At 48.1% G+C, this 26,282-nt stretch overlaps 2 protein-coding genes and 1 non-coding gene across 3 annotated transcripts; 2 read left to right on the forward strand and 1 right to left on the reverse strand.

The window, feature by feature from the left end:
* The first annotated feature begins 205 nt into the window (after positions 1-205).
* Positions 206-4,665, forward strand: Trem2 (triggering receptor expressed on myeloid cells 2). Its single transcript, XM_046450671.2, has 5 exons — positions 206-371; positions 1,890-2,240; positions 3,530-3,620; positions 4,128-4,306; positions 4,376-4,665. The coding sequence occupies exons 1-5, from the start codon at positions 332-334 to the stop codon at positions 4,390-4,392; spliced, it is 678 nt and encodes a 225-aa protein (XP_046306627.1). The 5' UTR covers positions 206-331; the 3' UTR covers positions 4,393-4,665.
* A 5,065-nt stretch (positions 4,666-9,730) lies between these two features.
* On the forward strand, positions 9,731-14,435 carry Treml1 (triggering receptor expressed on myeloid cells like 1). Its single transcript, XM_046450676.2, has 6 exons — positions 9,731-9,852; positions 9,999-10,331; positions 12,462-12,576; positions 12,939-13,024; positions 13,485-13,537; positions 13,892-14,435. Exons 1-6 carry the CDS (start codon positions 9,810-9,812, stop codon positions 14,096-14,098), a joined length of 837 nt encoding a protein of 278 aa, XP_046306632.2. The 5' UTR covers positions 9,731-9,809; the 3' UTR covers positions 14,099-14,435.
* Positions 14,436-22,764: 8,329 nt separating this feature from the next.
* On the reverse strand, positions 22,765-26,090 carry LOC124096714 (uncharacterized). The gene is made up of 3 exons (XR_009227374.1): positions 24,144-26,090; positions 23,412-23,626; positions 22,765-22,987 (listed from the first exon to the last, which is right to left on the reverse strand). It is a non-coding gene; the product is annotated as an uncharacterized LOC124096714 (transcript).
* Positions 26,091-26,282: the final 192 nt, after the last annotated feature.

Consider the following 26,282-nt stretch of genomic DNA (forward strand, 5'->3'; position numbering starts at 1 on the left):
ACCCGGCTAGGCCCAGCCCGGAGACTGACTGAGCGGCCCCAGCCCTGTGGGGTCACCGGGGCTGGCACTGGCCGGTGGCGGCTGGCCTCTCAGAGGTCTGGGATCCCAGCCTCCTCCAGCCGGGCTGCAGTGCGGGCTCCTCCTCTCCCTTCCTCCCACGCAGCCCCTCCTTGAATCACGAAGCCAGACCCCAGCCCTGGTGTTGCTCAATGGCCAGGAGCCCAGTTTCCTGTGCGCAGCGCCTGACGTGTGGGTCCCTCTCTCTTCTGCAGTTCAAGGGAAAGACAAGATCTTGCACAAGGCACATCAGCCCTTGGCCAGGGTGGGAGGCATGGAGCCTCTCTGGCTGCTCATCCTGCTCTTTGTCACAGGTAGGTCCCCCCCCCCCATTCCTTCTTTCCCTCCCCTTCCTTGAACATATGACTAGGTGGAGGCGGGGAGCTGGCACTGGGCTGAACTATGAGGCAGATGGAAGTCCTTGCCTCGCCCAAGTGACCTGTTCTGCACAGCGTCCCCACCCTGCCGGGGGTCTTCGTGCCTGCCCCTCCCCCCCGATCCAAACCCACATGGGCCCACCTTGGTGGGATGGAGGCTGAAGGGACTTCTGGCCCCCAGTCTTATGGGAAGGAGAGAATGCTGACGGTGGCATCTGAGGCTCTGGCTGGCAGTCGGGGGAAGTTTGGGGGGCACTGGTAGGAGCCCCTAAAATTATGAACCACTTAAGCACAAGACCAGCTTCCAGGGAGTGGCAGGGAGAGAGGGAAGGAAGGAGGAAAGACCTGGAACTGTGTCCTGCATCTGGGAGAGGACCCTCTCACCCTTGGAAGGTCCCCTTGGCCTCAGCTCTTGATGGGAGGTATGGAATAAGGGTTTTGGCCACCGAGTTGGGGGCACTGACACCCCCAATTTTGCACATGATGGCCTCTTCCATTGGGGAATGGTACTTCTCGCTCCCCAAGGCAGTAGAAAACCTGGGTTGAGGAGAGGTGATGGAGTCTGTTCCCGCAGCTCCTGGTGGAGGGGGAGAGGAAAGGAGGTGCGTGGTGGTCCCTGGTGGCCCGGCTGGAGGCAGGGGGATGGATGAAAGGGGATGCGTTGGGGGGCCACTGCGCATTGGTGTCTCTGGTTCCAAAAAAGGCAGGTCGTCAGCTTCTTGGTCTGACCTTTCCAGTTTCTGTCACAATAATGGCTGGAGACGGGGGTGGGCAGGAAAGAGGCCCAGGCAGGAGGCTCCGGGTGACTCCCTGGTAGCCCCTGCCTGGCAAGAAGCGGGGTCTCCACGTCTGTCTCCTCCAGCCCAAAGAGGATGCCCAAAATAGCAGCCTCATGCCTCTCCCAAAATAGTTCTGAAACAAGTCCTTCCTGAAAGGGGAACAAAGCCACAGAAATAGGGAAGCTGGAGGCTCAAGGTCAAGAGAGAGGAGACTGTGGAGCACTACCAGTGTGGGTGCCACAGATCAGGCAGGCGCGTTCCCAGCCCACTGGGAACCAGCCCCAGCCCTGAGGGGCCAGCGGCCCTGCTGTCTTGAAATGAAGACAGGACAGGAGGGGTCCTACTCCCCTAAGACAGGAAGAAGATATGCAGAAGAGAACTGGAGGGGTTTTAAAAACCATGTGTTTCTGGAAAGAGGCCCAGAGAGGGCCAGTTTCTTCTCTAAGGATACCCAGCAAGTCAAAAAGTGAGAAAACCAGCCTCAGGACCTAGGTTTCCCGGTTCCCAAATTCCCACAAAAACATGCCTGAGCTGAGCCAGGTACCTGTTTCTTCCTCCCCATTTGCACAAGCTCCTTATGGACAGAATTTTTGTCCATTTAGTTCGCTGCACATAGCAGGTGTTCAATAAATATTTGGTAAATAAATGGAGGAGTCAACGAATGTCTCCTCTGCAGAGTCGGGCGGAGCCCCCAATACCACAGTGCTCCAGGGCGTGGTGGGCCAGTCCCTGCAGGTCTCCTGCCCCTACGACTCCACCAAGCACTGGGGGCGGCGCAAGGCCTGGTGCCGCCAACTGGACCAGGAGGGCCCATGCCAGCGCGTTGTCAGTACGCACAGCCTGTGGCTGCTGGCCTTCCTCAAGAAGTGGAATGGGAGCACGGCCATCACGGACGATGCCCTGGGCGGCACCCTCACCATCACCCTGCGGAATCTTCAAGACCACGACGCTGGCCTCTACCAGTGCCAGAGCCTCCGTGGCCGTGAGGCCGACACGCTCCGGAAGGTGCTGGTGGAGGTGCTGGCAGGTGAGTGAGTGGCTGTTGGGGCCAGGCCTCATGTTTTGGGCATCTGTGTTCAGGACCATAGGGTCCCTGGGAAAACTCACATTGTGAGTCCCATGGACGGTTTTGCAGGTTGCTCACTGTGCAAGGGAGCCAAGTCCAGCGGGGACTCCTCTTGTGCCCTGGTGCAGGGCTGTGTTACCTGTAGGCGGAGCATCTTTCTCTAATTTGCATTCATTGTCTGAGTTACCCTTGGTCTTACTTTCTCAAATTGCGTCACCCATTTGACATCTGATTAGCATGTGAACACCTACAGGTGGTCCTTAAGGGGCAGCAGATTAATCTATTCACTTGCCCACTCAGTCAAGGAAGTTTTCTGGTACAGAAAAACAACCCTCAAAGGAATGCTTGCTCGGGAATGTGCTTCACTTCTCTGGTTCTCCATTTCCCTATCCTGAAGTGGAAATGATGGGGCTGGCAGTGTAGCTCAATGGTCAAAATCTTGCTTAGCATGTGAGAGGCCCCTGTTTTTTTCCCCAGTACTGCTAAAAAAAGGCGGGGGGGGGGTGGTTTAAATGGAGATGATGGCGTTTGTCCTGGTGACCCCAGGGGGTGACACCGGAGGCAGACCTCCTGACACTGAACTGAATTGAGATTAGCATTTCAGGCCTGAGGAGGAGAGACACCCTTGAGCTTTGCACAGGGACCACCCTTCTGCCTGTCTCTAGGAGACAGCTGTGTCCCAAAGAAGGGCAAAGATCCCTTCCTGACTCTCCTCCTTTCCGGTGACCCCCCGTATGGCTCTTTATCATCAGCGAGGGTCAAACGTATCTCCTTAAGGAGGGGGGACTGCCAGCCCTAGACACCAATCCCCCCCTCTCTTTCATGGAGTCGGGGCACAGAGACGTGCATTTCCAGCCCTGTCAGGGTCTTAGGCTCAGTTGATTCTCAAGAGGATGGCAGGAAATGATATAGTAATAATAACCCGTTGCTTGTGCAGACAGCCCGACAGTTTAAACCCATCCACGATTCCATTTGGATGGAGGGAGGGAGGGATGTGTGATGGAGAGAGGGATGGCAGCCCCTGAGCGCCTGTGTGACACTAGACACTCCGCAGAGTGGCTCCTGCTGACTCCTGCGGGAGGAGGTGTTCCTAACAGCCCCGCTGTCAAGGTGAGGAAATTGAAATTCAGAGAGGTTCCATGCAGAACAGGAGCTCCCAGGGCCTCACTGACCCCACCTGGGTTCTCCCCACCAAGGCAGCTGGCCCGAAGGAGGGCAGAGCTGCAAAGTGACATCTCTGTCTCCCGCAGACCCCCAGGATCACCAGGACACGGAAGACCTCTGGGTCCCGGAGGAGTCCGGGAGCTTCGAGGCTGTCCCTGTGGAGCACAGTATCTCCAGGTACAGTGAGCAGACCCTGGCAGACTCCCGCGCTGCAGAGCCCACGCCGGGTGGGGACGGAGGTCCCAGGACTGCAGATTCCAGGACCATTAGAGCAGGAGAGGTCCTGTTTCCCAGGTCCTGTTCACACCCTGCCCGTCAGCTGACATGTCTGACTGGGGAGCCCCCCACCCCTCCCCTGGCAGCCCAGGACCCCATGCCTCAGCCACAGCGAGAGTCGCAGCACCAGCCCCAGACTCCTGGGTCCCCGCCCTTTGGTCCATGGCTGAGTGTCAGTGTTTAAATGCTCATGTAACCACTGAGTGCACGTGCATGTGCACACACTCACACACCTTAGGAGACCAAGGGCACAGCAGACAGCCGCTGGGCCAGGGAGGGAGGGTGGTGTGCAGGCCCCGCCAGCCCACCCAGGATGTGCTGGGCAGAGAGCTTTCCCCAACCCTCTGGGGAGACTCCAGCTTCCAGGCCGCCTCGAGGTTCCCAAGTGTCCTCCTTCTCTTTCTCAAGGGAGACCCCGTTTCCACCTACTTCCGTCCTCCTCCTCCTGGCCTTCATCTTTCTCAGCAAGCTGCTGACTGCCGGCGCTCTCTGGGTGGCAGCCTGGCGGTGGCAGAAGCTGAGGAGCTTTCCAGCCAGCGGGCTGGGCTGTGGCTACGACCCAGGGCACCAGCTCCAGACGCTGACAGGTGGGCTGGGGAGCCTGGCCACGGCTGGGGGCGCGGCAGGGCAGGAGGGCTGAGCATGGATCGTTGCAGGCCCCACGGACACATGAGAGGAGAGGACCCCAGACGGGAGAAGCTGGGGAGAGGCCATCCAGGGGCCACCCCAGCCTGCACGCTCGAGACTCCTGGTTCTGCCCCAGCAAGACATCACTCAGCCTGTACCCTGCTTGCTCTGGGGCCCGGAAGGAGGCCGTGTGTGTGTGTGTGTGTGTGTGTGTGTGTGTGTGTGTGTGTGTGTGTGTCTGTGTGTGGGGGGGGTGTTTTGGGAGGCAGGTCACTTCTCAACTCCTGGGCTTTGGACATTAAACACTCTCAGAAGTCAATCCACGACTGTCCTGTTTTACTGGATTTGGGGCTTCCAGAAGGTCTGCTCTTTTGCTTCCTGGCTAGGAGAATGACTTTAGATGAAGGAAAGCTAAAGGATCTCACTGCTTGGGGCCTGGGGTCCTAGGTACCATGTCCCTCTATTCTCAAAGGCTCCCATCTGGCCAACCTTTTCCTTTTTCTCTTCCCTTCCCTAGCTTCAGTCATTAAGTCCCCCTTCTCCTGTCACCCTCTGTGCTCATTCCCTCCCTCTCCTTCCCTCTCCCTCCCTCTCCCTTCCCCCTCTCTCTTCCTGTCTCTCCTCACCCTCCTCCCTCTCTCATCCCCTCCCCCTCCCTCTTCCTCCCTCTCCCTCCCTCCCTCTCCTCTCCCTCCCCCATCTTTCTCTCCCTCTTCCTCCCTCTCCCTCCCTCCCCCTCTCCCTCTCTCTCCTCTCCCTCCCCCATCTTTCTCTCCCTCTCCCTCCCTCTCCTCTCCCTCCCCTCCCTCTCCCTTCCCCCTCTCTCTTCCTGTCTCTCCTCACCCTCCTCCCTCTCTTATCCCCTCCCCCTCCCTCTTCCTCTCTCTCCCTCCCTCCCCCTCTCCCTCTCTCTCCTCTCCCTCCCCCATCTTTCTCTCCCTCTCCCTCCCTCTCTCCTCTCCCTCCCCCTCCCTCTCCCTCTCTCTCCTCTCCCTCCCCCATCTTTCTCTCCCTCCCTCTCTCCTCTCCCTCCCCCTTCTTTCTCTGCTTCTCCCTCCCTCCTCTCTCCCCTTCCCTTCCCCCTGCTTCCTGGGACTACTGACAGCTGTTAGGTGCAGGGCAGGCTGAACCAATGTTAGCTGCAGGATGACCCAGGCACTCAAACCCCCTCTGTCTGGTCCTTTATCACCTGTTTGCCTCAAGGCTGAGCACTCAACCCCCACCTGTCTGGTGCAATGGAAACCCACATCTAGCCCCTGCCCCGTCTGCCTGAAGGCAGAAGATGACACCACTGTAGGACCCAATCACTGCAGCCAACAAGGCAGCCTGCAGACCAGAGACCCCATTAGATTTGGGCTATAAAAAGCTCCCTCCTGCCGGCCCCTCTCTCTTGCTCTTGTTCTGTCTTTCTTCTCTTGCTTTCACTATCCCTCTTACTCTCTCCTCTCCTCTCCTCTCTCTCTCTCTTTGCTCTCCCCCCCTTTCTTCTCTCTTTCCCCGCTCTTTCTCTCTCACTCTTTTTCTCCTCTGTTGCACGGCTGCAATAAAGACCTCTTGGTGGCTCAGAGTGTTGTGGTCACTTTCCTTTCACCAGCCTCATCCCAGCCCCAGGCGTCCCTCCACCAGCCCCTCCAGGGCTCCTGCCCTCAAGGCCCTGCACCTGGCAGGTGGCTGACTCATCCTTTCACCCCCTGAAGTTTGCATCCATCAGGCTACTTCCCTCCAGACAAGTGACGAGGGGTGGGCCACAGTGCAGCCTATCAGAGCTGAGATGTGGTCCAAGCCCCTCATCATATTAAAAAGAAACCAAGGCTCCAAGAGGGACGGGGCTTCCTTGGGTTCCCCAGTATTGCCTCGGGATCCAAAGTTCACTTGGCACTCAAGGGACCCTTCCCTCTGCTCAGTCCCACTCATTCATCCATTAATTTATTCAGAATGTCTGGTGGTCTCTGCCAGGAACCATCCTGAGCACTGGAGGGACAGCAGTGAACAGCAACTAGGCTTCCACCCCGACGGAGAGTGGTCTGCAGGAAGAAGAGGGAGAAAAACAGGAGCACAACACAGCAGGAAACCTGACCCGTGTGCCCTGCCTGAGGGCAAAAAGTGCCAGGGAAAAAATTAAACCAAAGCCAGGTGGAGAGTCCTGGCTGCAGAGGGCTGGGGAGGGGCTGCTTTAAACGGGCAGTCAGGAGGTGCCATTGATGTGTCCCTGAAGGAGGGGAGGAAATGAACCAGGACGGCTTGAGGGAGGGTGTTCCGGAAGGGGCCTCTTCATCTTAAGCGGGAGTGAGGGGGAGACAGACGGGGTGAGGTTCCTGAGGGCAGGCTGCAGCAGGAGGAGGAACCAAGTGGGCCACAGCCCTGGGCTCTCTGCTCCGGCCCCAGGTGGCTGGACTTGGGGTCACTGAGAAGGTGCTCAGCACAGAGGTCACTTTCTAGCCTCACGTCACTCCCCTGGTCCCAGCTGTGTCCCCACCCTGCCTCCCACCCCCCTCAGGCTGCTCCCTGGGCCCCCACCCTGGAGCTCTGATTCTGGGCTGAACTGTTTCTCGGGCTTCCTTGGCTCAGTGGCACATCAAACTCCCTCATTACATCCTGGGCCAGCAGCCTTGTCCCCACAGATTCTGGACAAAGTCTAAGTGCCAGGACTGAGCTGAGCCCTCGGTACCTACTCCCCTATGGGCACCAACAGGAGGAGGCGTTGGGGACACCTGGCGTCAGGCACAGTGGCCCCCACTCAGCTCCAGCTCAGAATGGAGCTTCCTCGGCTTGAGAACGCGGCCTTTTCTCCTCCCTGCTCTGCCCCCTCAGAGTCCTCCACCTCTGGATTGGGATCACCACTGGGGTCCCCAGCCGTAGTAGGCTCAGGAGCACCCTGGACTGAGGGCACGCAGATCACTGAGCCTCAGTTTGACCTCTGCCCCTGGCCAGACAGGCTGAGTGCCTCAGACCCTCTGAGCCTGTATCCTCACCCACAAACAGAACTAACCAACAAACACTCCCCCTCCCATGCCTGGCCGTCTTCACAGGGTTGTGAGGTTAAAACTAATATCATTTGTGAGAGTCCCTGGCCAGCTGTCTGGTACACAGTACGTCCTCAATGAACTCACTTCCTCCCGGTCTTGTCCAGCAACATGACACCTCCCTGGAGGCCAGCCTCCTGCCTGGCCACCTCTGTCCCAGCAGTGGACAATATTCATTTGAGGAATTCAGTTGAATGTTGAACATAATTCTGCTGTCACAAAACACTCCCAGGTGGCTTATTAATGTGAAAATAACTTTCTTGCAAGGAAATTAAAGTGTTGGCAGAACAGATAAATACCTGGTTTGCTCAGGACTTTCTGCCATGTCCTGGGAAAACCTTCAGTCCCCGGCGTGCAGGGCTAGTGGGTCACCCTACCACCCACCTCACTAGGCTCAGCTTACCCTAGTTGGCCGTCTCAGGCTCCCAGGGCCAGCTTCCCTTTCTCGACTCCCTTGTGCCTAAAGGAAAGAAGGACAAGAGAGGGGAGAGGAGTGCCGCAGTCTGGCTGGGCACAAAATCACGAGCCACTCAAGCAGGAACAAACTTTATTTTTGAAACTGTCACCAATGGCCCCGTACGCTCCAGGGAAGATTGCCGACCGAGCCACGCGGCTTCTCCCCGGTCCCAACAGGAAGTCCCTCCTCCGGAATTCCCTCCTACCGCACTTCCCCAACCAATGGGAACTCTCCAGGAGTCCCGTAGCAGGCCAAGGTGAACAGCAGGAGTCCAATATCCATATGAATGCAAATCTTAACATAATCATATCATCTCAATGGCTAGCTGGCATCACCTTTCAACCAAAAATGCCATGCATCATATTACTTGGCTGTGGCTCTTAGCAGAGGAGGGAGGGAGGGTGGCTTTTCCAGTCCTATCTTAGGCCTCACCCTGCAAGGTGCCCCACCCAGGTGTCCCCACAGACAGCTCTAGTCTCTTTTTATTTTATTTTTTTAGTTGTAGATGGACACAATACCTTTATTTTATTTACTTGGTGCTGAGGATCGAACCCAATGCCTCATCCATGCTAGGCAAGTGCTCCACCCCTGAGCTACAGCCCCCAGCTCAGCTCTAATCTCTTTGACGGCTGCTGTCCACCCTGATGCCGGTGGTCAGTTTATTACTCACTTTCTGTCCTTGTTCCTCAGAGTCCAGGCACTGGGCTGCATGAATGAAGGCCTGGTGTCTCCAGTGCGGGAAGTAGGTTTGCATCCCAGGAGAGGAACCCCAAATTATGAGATTTGCAGTTTATGTAGAGCATCTGGGATGTTGGTCTATCTTGAGAGAGAGCAGAAGGGAAGGAGGGAGTGAGAGAAAGAGAGAAAGAGAGAGAAAGAGGGAGAACTTTGTTCTCCAGCATGAATGAATTTTCTCCAGGGAGGAAGGGGAAGGCTTCGAATCTCCCTGGAGGTGACACTGTCTCTAGCTTCCAAGGCAAGACTGAGCATAGTCACCCCCCACCCGCAGTGTTCCTCTCTCAATAGGCCTCTTTGCAAAAAAGGTGAAGAACTGAGCATTGTCTCCCAACAGAGAGGACAGAACATTCATGAAACAAACTAGTATGCCATCAGTAAAGAAAGCCTGGAGGGAAGAAAGAGAGGGGCGGGGAGGGAATGATCTTGCAAATTAAAAATATTAAAGAATAAAAATTCAAAAGACAGTAAAAGAAGAGGTAGAGAAAAATATGAGGAAATCGCCTAAAAGGCAGAGCAACATGGACACAAAGACGGAAATGAGCAAAGGTACGAAAAAGAGATGGATATGAAAGATTCCACATCCAACTAATTAATAAGTTGTAGACAAAATGGAGGGAGGAAAAGGAATACAGAGAAGTAACTGTCAAGGAAGTAATCTGGTTTCCAGAGCCGAGGAGCTTGGATCCCTATGGAAAGGGTCTGGAGTGTGCAGGGGAGACAGGAGCCAGCCCCAGGCCAGGTGCACCACGGAGGGAGGTAGCGGTACTGGCTGTGAAGGGGCACTCAGGAGGGGCAGTGTCCTGAAGCCCTGGGGGTGTGATGGGGGCATTTGTGAATAACTTAAAACCAGCTGGTCTTGGACATTAGTAGGCCACGTTCCTTCCTCCTTTGTAGCTTCCCATCCACAGATTTGGAAGACCCTGAAGGTCACCCTTCCTTCTTCTCTGAGATCCTGCCCCTACCTCCCCCTGTGGCTGGCCCCCGCCCTGGGCTCCTGCCTTTCCTCTGGTCTTCTCACCAGCCCTGCTGGCCCCTGCTTGCAGGGTCAGATCCTGAGCACTAAGCCAACCAGCGTTTGGAAGAGCTCCCTGTCCCCAACCCTGGAGATGCCCACCAGTCCCTACCTCCCACTCTGTGGTCACGGAGAGCCCCATGTGACCATCAGAGACAGATGTTTCCTTCCCTCAGGGGAATGCTGTGTCAGTGACCAGGCGAACCCCAGAACTGACATCTGCCAGCCCAGTCATGGGCCCCAGGCTTCTCCTGCTGCTGCTCCTGGGACGAGCAGGTAAGGCTCAGATGCAGCTACTCGTCCTTCCGTGTCCAGGAATAGCTGGGGTTCCTGCAGATGCCATATCCCCACGCTAGAGGCTGGGTTGGGAGGTGGCCCCAGCCCCCAGCCCACATTCACTCCCACCTCCTTTCCTTCCCTAGGTCAGGGCTCCGAGGGCAGCCTCCCAGAGGTACTGCAGGTGCCTGTGGGGGGCTCCATTCTGGTGCAGTGTCACTACCGGCTCCAGGATGTCAGAGCCCGGAAGGTGTGGTGCCGGTTCTCGCCTGAGGGGTGCCAGCCCCTGGTGTCCTCGGGGGTGGATCGCTCAGCCCCAGGAGACAGGCACATGTTTCTCACCGACCTGGGAGGGGGTCTGCTGCAGGTGGAAATGGTCACCCTGCAGGAGGAGGATGCAGGGCAGTACGGCTGCATGGTGGAGGGAGCCCTGGGGCCCCAGATGTTGCACCAGGTCTCTCTGGAGGTGCTCCCCTCGGGTGAGTTATCTTGGGCCTTCCATCACCCTCTGACCTGCCCTCCCAGCCCCCACCTGTGGCCAGGGCTCTTGGGCCTTGAGGGACGGGGGTGCCTGCGGGGAGGGGAGGCCGTGGGAGAGATATCTTCATGACAGCCCTGTAGGGAGCGGAAACTGAACTGGGTGGGAGTCTGAGATAAATCACCTCCCACATCATGGGTTCCCCTGCCACAAGGAGGCTCCTCCTCACACACCATGGTTTTTGCTTCCTTTTCCAGCATACTCAATGCTATCTTTTTTTTTCCTCCTTAGAAATGTTTTAAACAAAATTGAGTTTGAGCCAGGTGTGGTGGCGCATGCCTATAATCCAAGAGGCTAGGGAGGCTGAGGCAGAAGGATTGCGAGTTCAAAGCCAGCCTCAGCAAAAAAGTGAGGTGCTCAGCAACTCAGTGAGACCCTGTCTCTAAATAAAATACAAAATAGGGCTGGGGATGGGGCTCAGTGGCCAAGTGCCCCTGAGTTCAATCCCTGGTACCTGCCCGACCCCCCAAAATTGAATTCCAGCATATAAATAAATTAAAATTTTTATACCTTTAAGATTTTTCATCCTGTAATTACGAGTTTGATGACCTAAAATGAACTGAATTCATATCGTAACCTGACAAGTCTTCATGGAGCGTCAAGTGGATATGTGACCTCCAGGCAGGGTACAACTCAACTATTTCAAATCATTCAGTTTTAAAATGGAAAAAGTGTCATTAATATGTAGGCCCAAATTCTCAACCCTAATTTCGGTATATAAAACACTTTGTTTTTACATTTTATTCATGCAGTCCACATCTTTCAAGTATTTAAGTACTAAAATAAACAGTTTTTTTTAACCAGAAAAATAAGATACTATAATAAACTATACTGGAGGAAAATATCAGCCACCTAAAGTGAGGACTGCTGCTGCTTTTCTCTGATGGATACTGACTTTTTTTTCCACTTTTTTGTTCCTCCTTTTCTCAAATCATTTGTGTCTAATCCCCAAAGAATAAAATTAAGAAATGTATTCCATAAATAAGAGGGTAGACTGAATGGTGAGTGGAATCTGCTCATCTTGAGTTGTTAACCTGTACCACAAAAATAGTGGTTAATTCACTATTAATGTCACTCTGTGGTCAAGGAATTCTTTTAAATTCCTAAAAGGCAAATTGTGATAAGCCTCACTGGGAAGAGGGGGCAGGGAGGCAGGTCCCCAGAGCCCTCTGCAATGGGTAGCAGCTGAGGAGGATGCAGGTTCAGGCAGGTGTGTGGAAATGGTATGGGGAAGCCAGGGGCTGTGGCCTGAAGCTCAGGCAAGCATCTAGCTTCAGAGAGCATTGACCAAGGCAGCCTCATGGCACCAGGAGGGCAGGACATGGGCAGCAAGATTGGCACCACAGCACTTTCATGGTGAATCTCTCAAGAATAAGGTGAGGCCCCATCCTAGAAGGCCTGAAAAGACTGGCCAGGTACCCAAACTGATGTTCTGGCCCAGGTCAACTAAACCTGAGACCTGTAGCCAGAATTCAAGCACTTTGTAGGGATGACAGTCACAAAACTGAGTCTCGGGTGCTAGTGAGGCTCTCAGAAGGTGTCCCCGTGTTGCCTCACATTAATGCTGACCTGAGGGCAGAGCTTGGGATGGGGCTCGACCAGCACTCAGGTGGGACCACAGGGTCACAGGTATATAGAGAGGCAGCATTTGAGGCCAGTGAGTTGGGAGCAAGGTCACCACTGAGGGTGAAGCTGGAGAGACCTTTCCTGGGTGGGGGCAGAAGACAGGCAGAGATTACTCAGTGGTTTTTCTGCATAGTCTGGGCAGCCTGGGAAGACTAGGGGAGTGCGGGGCGGAGCAGGCAAAGGAGAAGAAATGCAGGGGGACAGGGAGGGAGCTGGTGGCAGAGGAAAGAGGGTACATTTGCAACTAAGTAAAGATACAAAGAGTCAGCGCCATTCCCCAACCCACAGAGTGAGAGGCCCTGAGGACGTCCCAGCTGCTCCTTTGTGTCCCTTTCACAGGACTTCTCCTTCCTTGGCTCCGTTTTCCTAGTCCCTCAGACCCCAACAACCCATGGAAGCCTGCCCACAGTGGGTGTTTCTCATTAAATGTTTCCTTCTGAGTTAGCTCCTGGCCTGAGAGAGGAGGAGGAGGAGACCCATAAGCATGGCAGTCTGGCTGAGGATCCCTCCTTGGACCCTGCAGGCAGTGCCAGCCCCTGGGAGCCCAGCCAGCAGAAGAGGTACTGGCAAGACTGGATTAGGATGGCTGGGAGAAGGTGACTGGTGAAGATGTGACTTATTTTGAGCTCTAGACTAAATTGAAGGGGGATTCCTTCCATCCCTGGGAGCTTCTGATTGACAGACAAACTGACCAATCTCTTTACCCCAGTTCAGCATTGGGTCCTTCATCCTAGAGGATCTTCAGCCAGGAGACCTTGATAATGTGTCCGTCTACCTGAGTCTACTCTCCCCATCCTGTTCCATGTCCTCTCAACCCTGGTTCCCCAAGAATGTGGCTCTCCTCTCAATGTTCCAGAGCTCCTGGTTAGCAACTCTCCATAGGGTTCAGGGCTAAGTCTACCTATTCCTTTCTGTCCCTCAGCATCCCCTTGATCTGGTGTGCTGTGTCCCTTCTGGGCCTTCTGGTGGCAGCTGTGGTGCTGTTTGCTGTCATGACCAAAAAGAGAGGTCAGTAGCTGTCTACCCACCTATCCCAGCCTCAACCAGTTTTGCAGATGAGGCCAGGAGTCTAGGTCTGTTCCCCTACAGAAAGACTTGTCTGGGCTTTAGTTAAGCACCCACACCCTAGAATTCCCATAGCTGAGGGGTGAAGAGGAGGGAGGGAGTCAATGGGGGCAGGCCTGGGGAAATATCAAATTGGAAAGAATGGGGGATGAGGATTAGAAGAAAGGGGATGGAATAAGTAGGGGAAGGGTTCTAGGAGGTAGACTGAATATGGAAGCAATAAATGGGTGAGGAGAGATGGGGAGACTGGGGGAGGGGTCTGGGAGATGAAGGCTAGAGGTTTAGTGGTGGGAAGGGGCAGGCAAATATGCACTAGGAAAAAAGTTTCAAAGGCTTCTGAAGGGAGTGAGGGAGTGGGAGTCAGCCCTGGAAGTAGACTGTGTGCTTTTGTCTGTCTTGCCAGGGAACAGGCCTGAAGTCTATGACCAGTTCCCGAGCCAGAGAGTTGCAGGCACGGTAAGAGGCCTCTGCAAGTCCACCACCAAATTCCCCCAGAGTCTCCATTCATCACAATTGCTGAGAGGTCCCAGGATGATAAGGTGGAGAAAGGAGAGGGACCCAGTCCTCTTCCTAAATGCTATAAACTTGGCCCCAGTGATCACCTGGGTAACTCACCTCCCTAGATCTGGGGAGAAACTTGGTCTTGAAGATATTCATCAACTTTCAAAGTCCTCCTGTCCACTGACAGACATACTTAGGATTGGAGAGAGGTGGAGGGATGGATATCCAGGGTGCTCCCAGGCTTCCCACTGAAGGTAACTGGGGCATGGGGGGCACTCCCTCTGCCTGACCTGCCTGCTTTTGTTGCAGGGCCCCTCATCAGTAGTCCACCACATCGACGATTCTGGACCCACTGCTGGATTGCCTTTGGACGCACCATGTGCTTGGCTTGACTCATCACTTTCCTTCGACAATGCCGCCTACGCCAGCCTCCCTCTTGATTGCCCACCTGGGAAACCTCCATCCCCATCCTCACCTCCTCTGCCTCCTAAGGTTCTATGTCCTCCAAGTCTGTGACATATGTCACGGTTTTCTTCCCAGGAGGGGACAAAAGCGGAGGGGCCTCCTGGGAGTCGGTTCAGGATCTATCTAACAGTCAGACTCCACCCAGTTGAACTGCTCACCACACTGTACACGCAGGGGGGCTGACCCTGGGGGCTCTGCGTACCCATCCCCCCAGCTCAGACCCTGTATTCTCAGAACCTATGAACAACTAGGGATTATCAAATATCCTCACTTTACGGATAGGGAATGTGCTACTCAGATATGACTGAGGGGTCTTGGGGAAGACCCCTGCCCCACGCTGCTTCCTCTGCCATTACACATTGGGCTAAATAAACCCTCAATGATGATATGTGAACTCTTAATGGTTGATTTGGGAAGGAAAGGGACCAAGTTTGACAATCACTTGGGCTGCGAACCAAAGTTATTTTGGTCCAGTGTTTGTGCTGCGTGATCTCCTGGCTGTCCTGCAGCAGTTTCTTCCCTGGTCAGAACCTTGCAGTGCAGTTTGGGTCAAGGGTCACCCAAAAGACTCCTCTGAAACTATTTCCTGCCTCTTCCCTAAGGCCTGTAAGTAGATTCATTTGCTTGAGTCAAGGAAGCTCTTTTGCTTCCTGCTTTGCGCCATTTGAACGCGACATGTTGATAGCATATGATGGGACAGTGGGGCACTTAGTGACAAGTTAAAGGAGACCCAGGACAGATGGGATATGGGAGATGGGCCTGAAAAGAAACAGGAGTTAAGGAGAGAAATAAAAATAGACACCATGACTGTTCCCTGGAAAGACAAAGGAGTTTCAAGCATTAGGGTATAAAAGACCTTTGTAGACATCAGTCTGACCAGAACTGGCTCTCTTGATTAGGTGACCATCTGGTAGCTCTGTTTCCTTTGGTCTGAACTATAGAGGCTGGGAAAAGCCCAGGGGAGAAAAGGCACAGCAGGGCAGGGAGGGCTGTGGCTATGTTCAAGTGTGAATGAAAGTTAGTCCAGGCTGGAAACAGAAAAGCCTTTAAGGTCTCTGCCAGAACTTCATCTGAAACTGTTCCTTTGAAAACATCTGCCCAAACTGGGATATACAACTTAAATGCAGGAGATAAGTACTCAGGAACCTGGCCATATTACAATCGCAGAGAGTTTAGCCTAAAGAGATTTTCCCTGGTCAGGTGTGGTGGCACATGCTTGTAATCCCAGCTACTCAGGAGACTGAGAAGGGGGATCGAAAGCTCAAGGATGGTCTGGTCAACTGGTGAGATCCTGTCTTAAAAAAAGGAAGGAAGGAAGAAAGGAAGGAAGGAAGGAAGGAAGGAAGGAAGGAAGGAAGGGAGGGCTGGGGATGTGGCTCAAGCGGTAGCGCGCTCGCCTGGCATGCGTGCGGCCCGGGTTCGATCCTCAGCACCACATACAAACAAAGATGTTGTGTCCGCCCAGAACTAAAAAAAAAAATATTAAAAAAAAAATAAGACACATTAAAAAATACTTGGAAATCAATCTGACAAAAGAGGCAAAAGACCTCTACAATGAAAACTACAGAACACTAAAGAAAGAAACTGAAGAACTTTCCTTAGAAGATGGAAAGAATTAATAGTCAAAATGGCCACACTACCAAGATTTAATGCAGTTCCTATTAAAATCCCAATGACATTCTTCATAGAATTAGAAAAAGCTATCATGAAATTCATTTGGAAAGATAAGAGACCCAGAATAGCCAAAGCAATCCTTAGCAAGAAAAGTGAAGCAGGTGGCATCACAATACCATCTGACCCAGCTATCCCACTCTCAGGTCTACACCCAAAGGACTTAAAATCAGCATACTATAGTGACGCAGCCACATGAATGTTTAATAGCAGCACAATTCACAATAGCCAAACTGTGGAACCAACCTACATGCCCTTCAATAGATGAATGGATAAAAAAAAAACCCCGTGGTATATATGTACAATATATATTACTCAGCATTAAAAGAGAATAATGACTGGAAATACAGACAATGCTTCAATAATAACCCCAAATGTGAATAGCCTAAACTCCTCAATTAAAAGACATAGACTGACAGACTGAATTTATGAAAAAAAAAGATCCAACAATATTCTGCCTTAAAGAGACTCATCTCACAGGAAAAGACAACCACAGACTGAAGGTGAATGGATGGGAAAAAAAATGTATCACTTACATGGACCATGTAAACAAGCAGGGGTTTCCATCCTCATATCAGGTAAAGTGGACTTCAAACCACAGTTAGTGAAAAGGGATAAAGAAGGATATTTCATACTACTTAAGAGAATCATACATCAATAGGACATAACAATCGTAACTATCTATACCCCAAACAATGGGGCATCTATGTTCATCAAACACACCCTTCTCAACTTCAAGAATCAAATAGATTGCAACACCATAATAACGGATGGCTTTAACATACTTCTCTCACCACTGAATAGATCTTCCAAACAAAACCTAAACAAAAATATTATAGAACTCAATAGAACAATCAATAATTTAGACTTAATAGACATATATATATATAATAGTCCATCCATCAAGGAGTAAATACATTTTTTTCTCAGCAGCACATGAATCCTTCTCCAAAACAGACTATATATTATGCCACAAAGCAAGTCTTAGCAAATACACACACACACACACACACACACATACAGATACTACCCTGCATTCTATCTTACCAGAATGGAATGATATCATGATAAAACAAACAAACAAAAAAAAAATAGAAGTTACTCCAACACCTGGAGTATGAATGAACAAAGGATTGCAGAAAATATCAGGGAGGAGATAAAAAATTCTTAAAAGGCAAATGAAAACCCTGATACAAAATATTAAAATCTCTGGGATACTATAAAGACAGTATTAAGAAGAAAGTTCATTGGATGGACTTCATTCCTTAAAAGAAGGAAAAAGTCAACAAATAAAATGTCATACCAATACATCTTAAAGCCCTAGAAAAAGAAGATGTTAACACAAGTTAAACAGATCAATTTCAAGCAATGAAATAGAAGACGCTATCAAAAGCCTACCAACCAAGAAAAGCCTGGAACCAGATGGATTCACAGCTTCAAAGAAGAACTAATACCAATACTCCTCAAATTATTCCATGAAATAGAAAAAGAGGAAACTCTTCCAAACTCATTCTATAAGGCCGGTATCACCCTGATTCCAAAACCAGACAAAGACATATCAAGGAAAGAAAACTTCAGACCAATATCTTTAATGAACATAGATGCAAAAATTCTCAATAAAATTCTGGCAAATCGAATACAAAACCATATTAAAAAGATAGTGCACCATGATCAAATGGGGTTCATCCTAGGGATGCAAGTTTAGTGCAACATACAGAAATCAATAAATGTAATTTATCTCATCAATAGACTTAAATATAAGAATCATATGATCATCTCAATAGATGCAGAAAAAGCATTTGACAAAATACAACACCCCTTCATGTTCAAAACACTAAAAAACCTAGGGTAATATGAATATATCTCAACATTGTAAAAGTTATCTATGTTAAACCCAAGACCAAGATCATTCTAAGTGGAGAAAAATTGAAAGCATTCCCTCTAAAAACTTGAAGGAGACAGGGATGCCCTCTTCACCACTTCTATTTAACATAGCTCTTGAAACTCTAGCCAGAGCAATTAGACAGACAAAAGAAATTAAAGGGATATGGGGCTGGGGATGTGGCTCAAGTGGTATGTGTTTGCCTGGCATGCGCGGGGCACTGGGTTTGATCCTCAGCACCACATAAAATAAAATAAAAAGATGCTGTGCCCACTGAAAAACTAAAAAATAAATAATAAAAAATTTCTCTCTCTCTCTCTTAAAAAAAAGAAATTAAAGGGATACAAATGGGAAAAGAAGAATTTAAACTATCACTGTTTGCCAACAACATGATTCTATACTTAGAGGATCCAAAAAATTCCACCAGAAAACCTCTAGAACTAATAAATGAATTCATCAAAGTAGCAGGATATAAAATCAACACCCACAAAATCAAATGCATTTCTATATATCAGTGATGAATCCTCTGAAAGAGAAACTAGAAAAACTACTCATTCACAATAGCCTCAAAAAACAAACAAACAAAACAACAACAACTTGGGAATCAACTTAACAAAAGAGGTGAAAGACCTCTACAATGAAAACTACAGACCACCAAAAAAAAAAAAAAAAGAAATTAAAGAAGACCTTAGAAGAGGGAAAGATCTCTTATGCTCCTGGATAGGCAGAATTAATATTGTCAAAATGACCATATTACCAAAAGAGCTATACAAATTTAATGCAATTCCAATCAAAACCCCAATGACATTCCTCATAGAAATAGAAACAGCAATCATGAAATTCATTTGGAAAAATAAGAGACCCAGAATAACCAAAGTAATCTTTAGCAAGAAGGGTGAAACAGGTGGCATCACAATACCAGACCTTAAAAGAGCCATAGTAACAAAAACAGCATGGTGTTGGCACCAAAATAGACTTGTAGACCAATGGTACAGAATACAAGACACAGAGACAAAATCACATAAATACAGTTATTTCATATTAGACAAACGTGCCAAAAACATATATTGAAGAAAAGGTAGCCTCTTCAACAAATGGTGCTGGGATAACTGGAAATCCATATATAGCAAATGAAATTAAATCCTTATCTCTCACCGTAAACAAAAATCCATCTCACAGTGGATCAAGATCCTAGGAATTAGACCAGAGACTGTGACTAACAGAAGAAAAAGTAGGCCCAAATCTTCATTATGTCAGATTAGACCTCGACTTCCTTAACAAGACTCCTAAAGTGCAAGAAATAAAATCAAGAATCAATAAATGGGTTGGATTCAAACTGAAAAGCTTCTTTTCAGCAAAAGAAACAGTGAGGTGAGCAGAGAGCGTATGGGAGCAAGTTTTTGCCACATGCAAATCAGGCACTAATCTCCAGGATATACAAAGAACTCAAAAAAAAAAATACCAAAAAACAAACAAACAAACAAACAAAAACAAAAAAAACCCCACAAATAACCCAATAAGTAAATGGGCTAAAGAACTGAACAGACACTTCTCAGAAGATATACAATCGATCAATAAATATATGAAAAAATGATCTCATCTCTAGAAATCAAAATCAAAACTACTCTAAGATTTCATTTCACTCTAGTCAGAATGGCAATTATTAAGAATACAAGCAACAATAAGTGTTGGCAAAGATGTGGAGATAAAGGTACACTCCTACATTGCTTGTGGCAAATTGTTGCAACTACTATGGAAAGCATATGGAGATTCCTTATACAAGTTGGAATGGAACCATCATTTGACCCAGCTATCCCACTCCTTGGTTTATATCCAAAGGACTTAAAGTCAGCATACCATAGTGACAAAGCCACATTAATATTCATAGCAGCTCAATTCACAATAGCTAAACTGTGGAAGCAACCTAGATGTCCTTCAACAGATGAATGGATAAAGAAAGTGTGGTATATATACACAATGGAATATTACTCAGTCTTAAAAGAGAATAAAATCATGGTATTTGCAGGTAAATGGATGGAATTGGAGAATATCATGTTAATTGAAGTAAGCCAATCCCCCCAAAAAACAAAGGCCAAATGTTTTCTCTGATAAGTGGATGCTGATCCACAATGGGTGTGGCCAGGGGAGCAGGGGAGGAATGGAGGAACTTTAGATAGGGCAAAGGAGAGAGAGAGGAAGGGAGGAGGCATGGGGGTAGGAAAGACAGTGGAATGAGATGGACATCATTACCCTAGGTACATGTATGAATTCACCAATGGTGTGACTCTACTTTGTGTACAACCAGAGAAATGAAAAATTGTGCTCCATATGTGTACTATGAATTGAAATGCCTTCTGCTGTCATGTATAACAATTTAGAACAAATACATTAATTATTAATTTTAAAAACAATAAGTAAAATAAAGCAAAAAAAAAATGGACAAAGAGGACTGGGGATGTAGTTCATGGTAGAGGACCCCCCACTTCAAGGAAAACAAAAGCAATGATTTTCATTAGATTTCTCCAAAAAGTTATGCTCAGCATCATTAGTCCTTAAGGAAATGCAAATCAAAACCATGAGATACCATTTCATACCTATGGAAAGGCTACAAGAAAAAGATACACAATAACAAGTGTTAACAAGGCTTATGGAAAATTGGAAATGTCATATATTGCTGGTGAGAAAGTAAGTGGTACAATGACTTTGGAACAGTCTTGCAGCCCCTCAAAAAGTGAAACCCAGAATTTCTATATGACTTGATGATTTCTGGGAATTCATAAATTACATACATATATACCCAAGAATATATCCAAGAATTCACACAAAAACTTGTACATGAATGTTTATAGTAGCATTATTCATAATATTTAAAAGTCAAAACAAGCCAAATGTTTAATAACTGATGAATAAACTGATAATTAAAGTGTGGCATATTTGGGCTGGGGCTGTAGCTCATTGGTAGAGCACCTGCCTTGCATGTGTGAGGCACTGGGTTCGATCCTAAGCACCACATAAAAATAAAGATATTGTGTCCAACTATAACTAAAAAACATATTTTTAAAAAGTGTGGCATATTTACACAATGAAACATTATTTTGCCATAAAAAGTAATGTTACAACATGGATGAATCTTGAAAATGTTAAGTGAAAGAAGCCAGATGCAAAAGACCGTATGTTCTGCCAATTATAATAAGTATCCAGAACAGGCGACTATATAGGGACTGAGAGTATACTAGTATTATCAGGGACTAAGGAAAGAGGAGCAAAGGATGACAGCTCATGGGCACAGAGATCCTTTTTGGGATAATAAAAATGTTCTGGAATTAGATAGTGATGATGATTGTATGACCCTGCAAATAGAACTTAAAATATTGAATTGTATACACCAAAAGGGTGAATTTTATGTTATGTGAATTCCATCTTCAAAAAAGTGCCAAAAGGGAAGAATGTAGCAACAACAAAAGTATGTAGTGGCACTGTGTATCACCACCATTTGTGGAAAAGAAGAGTGTGATAAATATACACGATTACTTGCATATGCATAGAAGAATTTTGCCAGGCTTCACAAGGAAGTGTTAATACAGTTCACCTCTGGAGAAGCCAACTGGAGACAGGAATGGGAAAGACTTTTTTTAAAGTGTTTTTGTTCCTTTTGAATTTTGTACCATATTATAAATGCATTATCTACTTTTGAAATATAAAAATTGAATTGGTAACAATAGCTAACATTTGCTGTGTGCTTACTATGTGCCAGGTTCTATTCTAAATGTTTTGTATTTATTTCATTTTCACAATGACATTATTTTGTGCTCTTTTTATTCTCATCTATAGTAAAGGAAATGGAGGCATACACAAGACAAATTACACACCCAAACAAACACAGCTAATAAGTCCAGTCCTTGCTTTTGACTGCTACTCTATAGTGCCCCTCAGAAATTTAAAGCAGTGAAGAAGGTGTGGGGGGAAATGTTGGTGAGGAGAGAGAAAAGAGTGGGCAAGGGGGAGATGGAGGAGTGCAAGGGGGAGATAGAGGGCGCAAGGGAGAGAAAGAAGGGTGGCAAGAGGGGAAAAGGGGTGTGAGGGCCTGAGCAGACTGCACAGCATGATTTATCGGGCAAGTACAGCTCCCTCTTTGCACACCTTTCCCTCCTTGTCCTTCAATTTCCCTTCTTGGCCATTTGCAGAGAACAGTGAAGACTGGGTATAGGACAGGTTAGTATAGGCCAGCTCCTGTAAAAGCCTATATAGCCTAGAGGTTAACTTCTGGAATGAAATCTGAACTAGAATCCCTGATTTCCATTTGTGGCTATGTTTCTTTTCTTTTTTTAAATATTTTTTTTAGTTGTCGATGGACATTCATTTATTAATTTATTTATATGTGGTACTGAGAATCAAACCTAGTGCCTCCCACATGCTAGGCAAGTGCTCTATCACTGAGCCCCAGCCCCAGCCCTTGTGGCTACATTTCTTGGGTAAAACTTAGATTCTAAGCTTCTATTTCTTCATCTGTAAATATGGGATAAAATCACAACACTAGGCAAGTGACTCCATGGACAACAGGTGACTGAGGTATAAAGCATACAAAGTCAGTGGGAAGGTCACACCCGTGGATGAACCACCACCAAGGAGAAAAGTCCAATGGTGGCAGCTCCAAAAAGGAAGATGAAAAAGGAAGACGGTGGGAGTCCTCCACCTTCTGGCAATACCACAGTTTCCCCTGGGAACACCAAATCACAAAGCACAGAAGGGAACAGACTCCTACACCTCCTGTACCTCTCAAAAGAATCCTTGACTTTTTTGGATTCCCCCTGACAAATCTCAATCAAAAGAAGGCAACACCCAAGTACCCCACTGCTGGCCTTCCTGAAGTAATGACAACCTCTTTTTTTTTATTTTGTTTAGTTTTTTTAATGTGGTGCTGGGTATTGAAACCAGTGCCTCAGGCATGCTAAGCAAGCACTCTACCACTGAGCCCCAGCCCCAGCCCCCTAATGGCAACCTCTTTATTAGGGGTGTAGTTTCCCAACTGCTAGTGGATCCCACCTTATATAAGATAGAACTGGTTCATTTCAAAGCCCCCAAGTCTACCTCTGGTTCTCACTTCTGTTGCAATTGTGGTAATGACTGTAAGAGTTAACGAAGATGTCAGTGCATGCTTTAGAAACATAGGCTTTTATTTTGACAAAGACATAGGCTGCAGTGACTATGAAGGTTAGTCTATTCAGCATGCACATGGTGAACACGGAGAACTCAGGGCATTTCCTTGCATTATATACAATATGAGAATCGTGGTCCCATCAGGTTATTTTTCTTTTGTTTGAACATATATATTCTTTGAGTTTCTTCTGTGTCCTTATTCTCCTTGACATCAGCCACACTGTCAAATCCTGAAAGAAGGAACATAAAAAAATATCACAAACCAGCCTCGAAAGGAGGAGATCTGCAGGGCCCTGAGGCAAAAAGTTATATTCTTTCTTTCTTTTTCATGCCTACATCTTCACATACATTACTCTGTGAATTTTAAGGCCTTCTTTTTTATCCTTTGTGACCATCCAGCCACAGAAACAAATTTTCTATGACTAAGAGTTTTAGATGTCAAAACAATTGAAGCAATTTCTTCATATAACAATAGAATTGTCTGGGCTGGGTCCAGCACTAGGGAGAGGATTATACTTACCTCTGGAACAAAGACTAACTTCTTATATCTGTGTGTCCTTTTTTTACATTAGAGGTACAGCCTTTGACTGCTTCTAAGAATCTGAGACTGTTCTTTGTGTCTCTCACACAAGGGTTCCAGGAAGAAATGCTTACTCTGTATTCCTAATTTTTTTTTCATAACAGTTGTTTTTCTTTAGGAATTCTCCCTCTATCCAAATCCTGGTCAAGCTGGTCTCAAAAGGTCTGATGGAGTTAGTCAAGGTCATGGATTCTTTCTTTCCATACCTCATCACAGAGGCCTTAAGCTCAGAGACCCACTCTTTATAGACAGGGCAGGTCACACACCGAGAGAAGAACTCCTTAAAGTACTGAAAGAAAAGGAAGATCCATTAGCTCTGGAATTAGTACCCTCTTCCCCTACACACCACTGTGGCAGAACATACAACAGTTTTCACTCAACATACTCACTCAGGGCTTAGGGGACAGGGAAGAGTTACTGATGGCAAAATAAGTCTGGAAAATTGGTTCTGGGATACAGTAACTTGGAATGTATCTTATACTCAGAAGGTAAGGTTGTAGAAAGATGTATTTAATCACAGACTGAGTCACCGAGTAAGCCCACTGAGGAGGGCTAAATATTAACATTTTAATGATATTGGGTAGTACCTGTGTGAAGGCATAAATATAAGGAACCAAGTCCTAATCTAGATATAAAAATATCTAGGAAGGTACATGATGTTGATAGCAACTTTCTAGGTGGATAAACAAAGTATTCAAGGAGAAAAGGGAGGCAGAGACAGTGAGAGAAGAATGTGGAGAGACGCAAGTGGCAGGAAGTTTTACATTAGTTAGGTGTTAGTTGAATGACAGAAGAGAAATAGCTACCTGGAGGGTTTGGCTGGGGGTCTCTGGGGAAAGACCAGAGACCTCCTCTGGCATTTTCTGTAACATCAGCACACGGCACTCTAGGAATCGCACAAAGCCATGTGAACCAAATAGTGAGGCATTGGCTCTTTTCACCAATCGGCAAGCCTTGGAGAAGTGATGCTCAAATAGGTCCCACTGTGAGTTCTGGGCAAACCTAGAAGGAAAGAGTCATAACTCTCAACTCTATCCCCCGTTTATAAACCATGTTTCTTTCATGAACTGTCACTTCTTTAAGGCCCTGAGGCACCCAGTCAGAATTATGGTGCTGGAAAATGTTGAAGTCTAGCTCACATGCAAGGAGACCAAAGAACAGACCACGATAATCAGCCTTGCCGTGGGACAGACCATGATAATCAGCCTTGCCGTGGGTTACTCTAGCTCTTAAATGTAACCCTCAACTTATGGGCCCAAATCTACAAAGGGCGAGAAGAACTGTTTTAGTAAGATATAGGGGATGGGTGATGAATGGTCTTTAAAAGTAAGATGTTGAATTGTCCTGCTTAGAGGGGTGAGGTGCCGAAATGAGTTCAGGAGGACCTTAGAATTCTACCCTTTCCCACAGATCCTCAGCGGGACATTACCACATGGCCAGGGAGGAATGGACCCCCAGCATGACATTGCTTTGAGAAGTTAGAACACAGCTGTGCCCATAGTGTTGAATGAAACACAGACACTCGCCAAAGGGCCGACACAGCAATCCTGTGGACAAAGAGAGTAACCGGGCTAGTATATATTGTCGACATAGAGAGTGAGGTATAGAAGGGGTGGTACAGGGAGGAAACAAACCAGAAAAGCAGATACCCTCTAAATCACAACTCAGACTTTAGGAAAAAGGGACCATGCCCGAGGGATGGGTTCATATTGCCTATGTTCCAAACCTAGTGCCCCATCTGACGTTTGCATCCCTTAAGCATACAGCAGAGCCCTGTGCAAGATTTACCTTTTCCATACAACAGCAGATCTAAGCAAGCAGAGTAGAAGCAGGCCAGGCCGAGGACATCATGACCCTGGGAAATGAGCGCCCACTGACTCTCCAGCACATGGACACACAGATCATATCTGCCGAGAGACAGAGCCACTGGGACCAGCTAGGGAGTGGGGGAAGATGGGGCAGGAAAGGAGGGGATCTTAACCTTCAAAGCACCTAATACTCCCAAGAACTCCTCTCCAGAGCTTTGTTTATATAGAGAACATAGGCCTGAGATCAGACCTTTCTCTAGGTAAAGGAGGTGGGAAATGCCTCTGAGGGAGTTTCAAGGAACCCGAGCTGTTGTAATCCCCTGTCCTCCCTGCAGGGAAATGGGGGGCGGGGAAACAAAGTTTGCCCACTAGGTCCAAGTGGAGTTCCACCCTGCATTTCCACTCCTGACACCCTGCACTTAAGATAATGCTTCTTGGAGGGGTCAGGGTAAAGAGCCCTGGCTGTGGAAATGGAAAAGCATCTCCCATTCCACCCCAAACTTCTCTGAAGGACATCTCTCCCATTCTTATACAATGACTACAATAACTGAAAATGATCTTAATACTTTTTCTTCAGAAATGCAGATCTGAAAAGAACTGAGAGAACTAGATTCTCCAGAGCCGGTTTCTTGAGGTGTCTGCATAGCTCATGAGCTTGAAAACCTAAGGAGGTTAAAGAGCATTGTGTGAGGTCTGTGAACCTGGACTCTGTGAAATCTCTGGGCCCACCAGCCCCAACATCCCATTACCCAGCTTGATGGAGAAGTCAAGATGGCCAAGGCAGAGCTTGGTGTAGGCCAAGGCCTGCATGAGCTGGGCTGTAGCCAATAATCCTTCCCTGGAGAACCAGCACAGACTACTCTTCTGAATGGCTATCTGTTCACAGTGCAGCCACTTCTCCCTATTGCCCATGTTCTGGGAGAACTGGGAGAGGTCCACGTAGGTAGAGACAACCTGTAGGTAATAAACAAATTCCCATTGCCCATTCATGTGACATTTCCATTTGGCTTCTTTCCTGTTTAAGGGCCTACTATGGTGCCTTCTTGCTCTCAATCTGGACTCCTGGTGTTGCTACCACACTCTTCTACTCCACCTAGGAAAACATGCTCCTTTTACCCTTCCACTTCTAATTTGATC

The sequence above is a fragment of the Marmota monax genome, unplaced genomic scaffold, assembly GCF_021218885.2.
Source record: "Marmota monax isolate L192 unplaced genomic scaffold, Marmota_monax_Labrador192_F-V1.1 WCK01_AAM20220418_F8-fsc00127, whole genome shotgun sequence".
Taxonomy (NCBI): Eukaryota; Metazoa; Chordata; class Mammalia; order Rodentia; family Sciuridae; genus Marmota; species Marmota monax.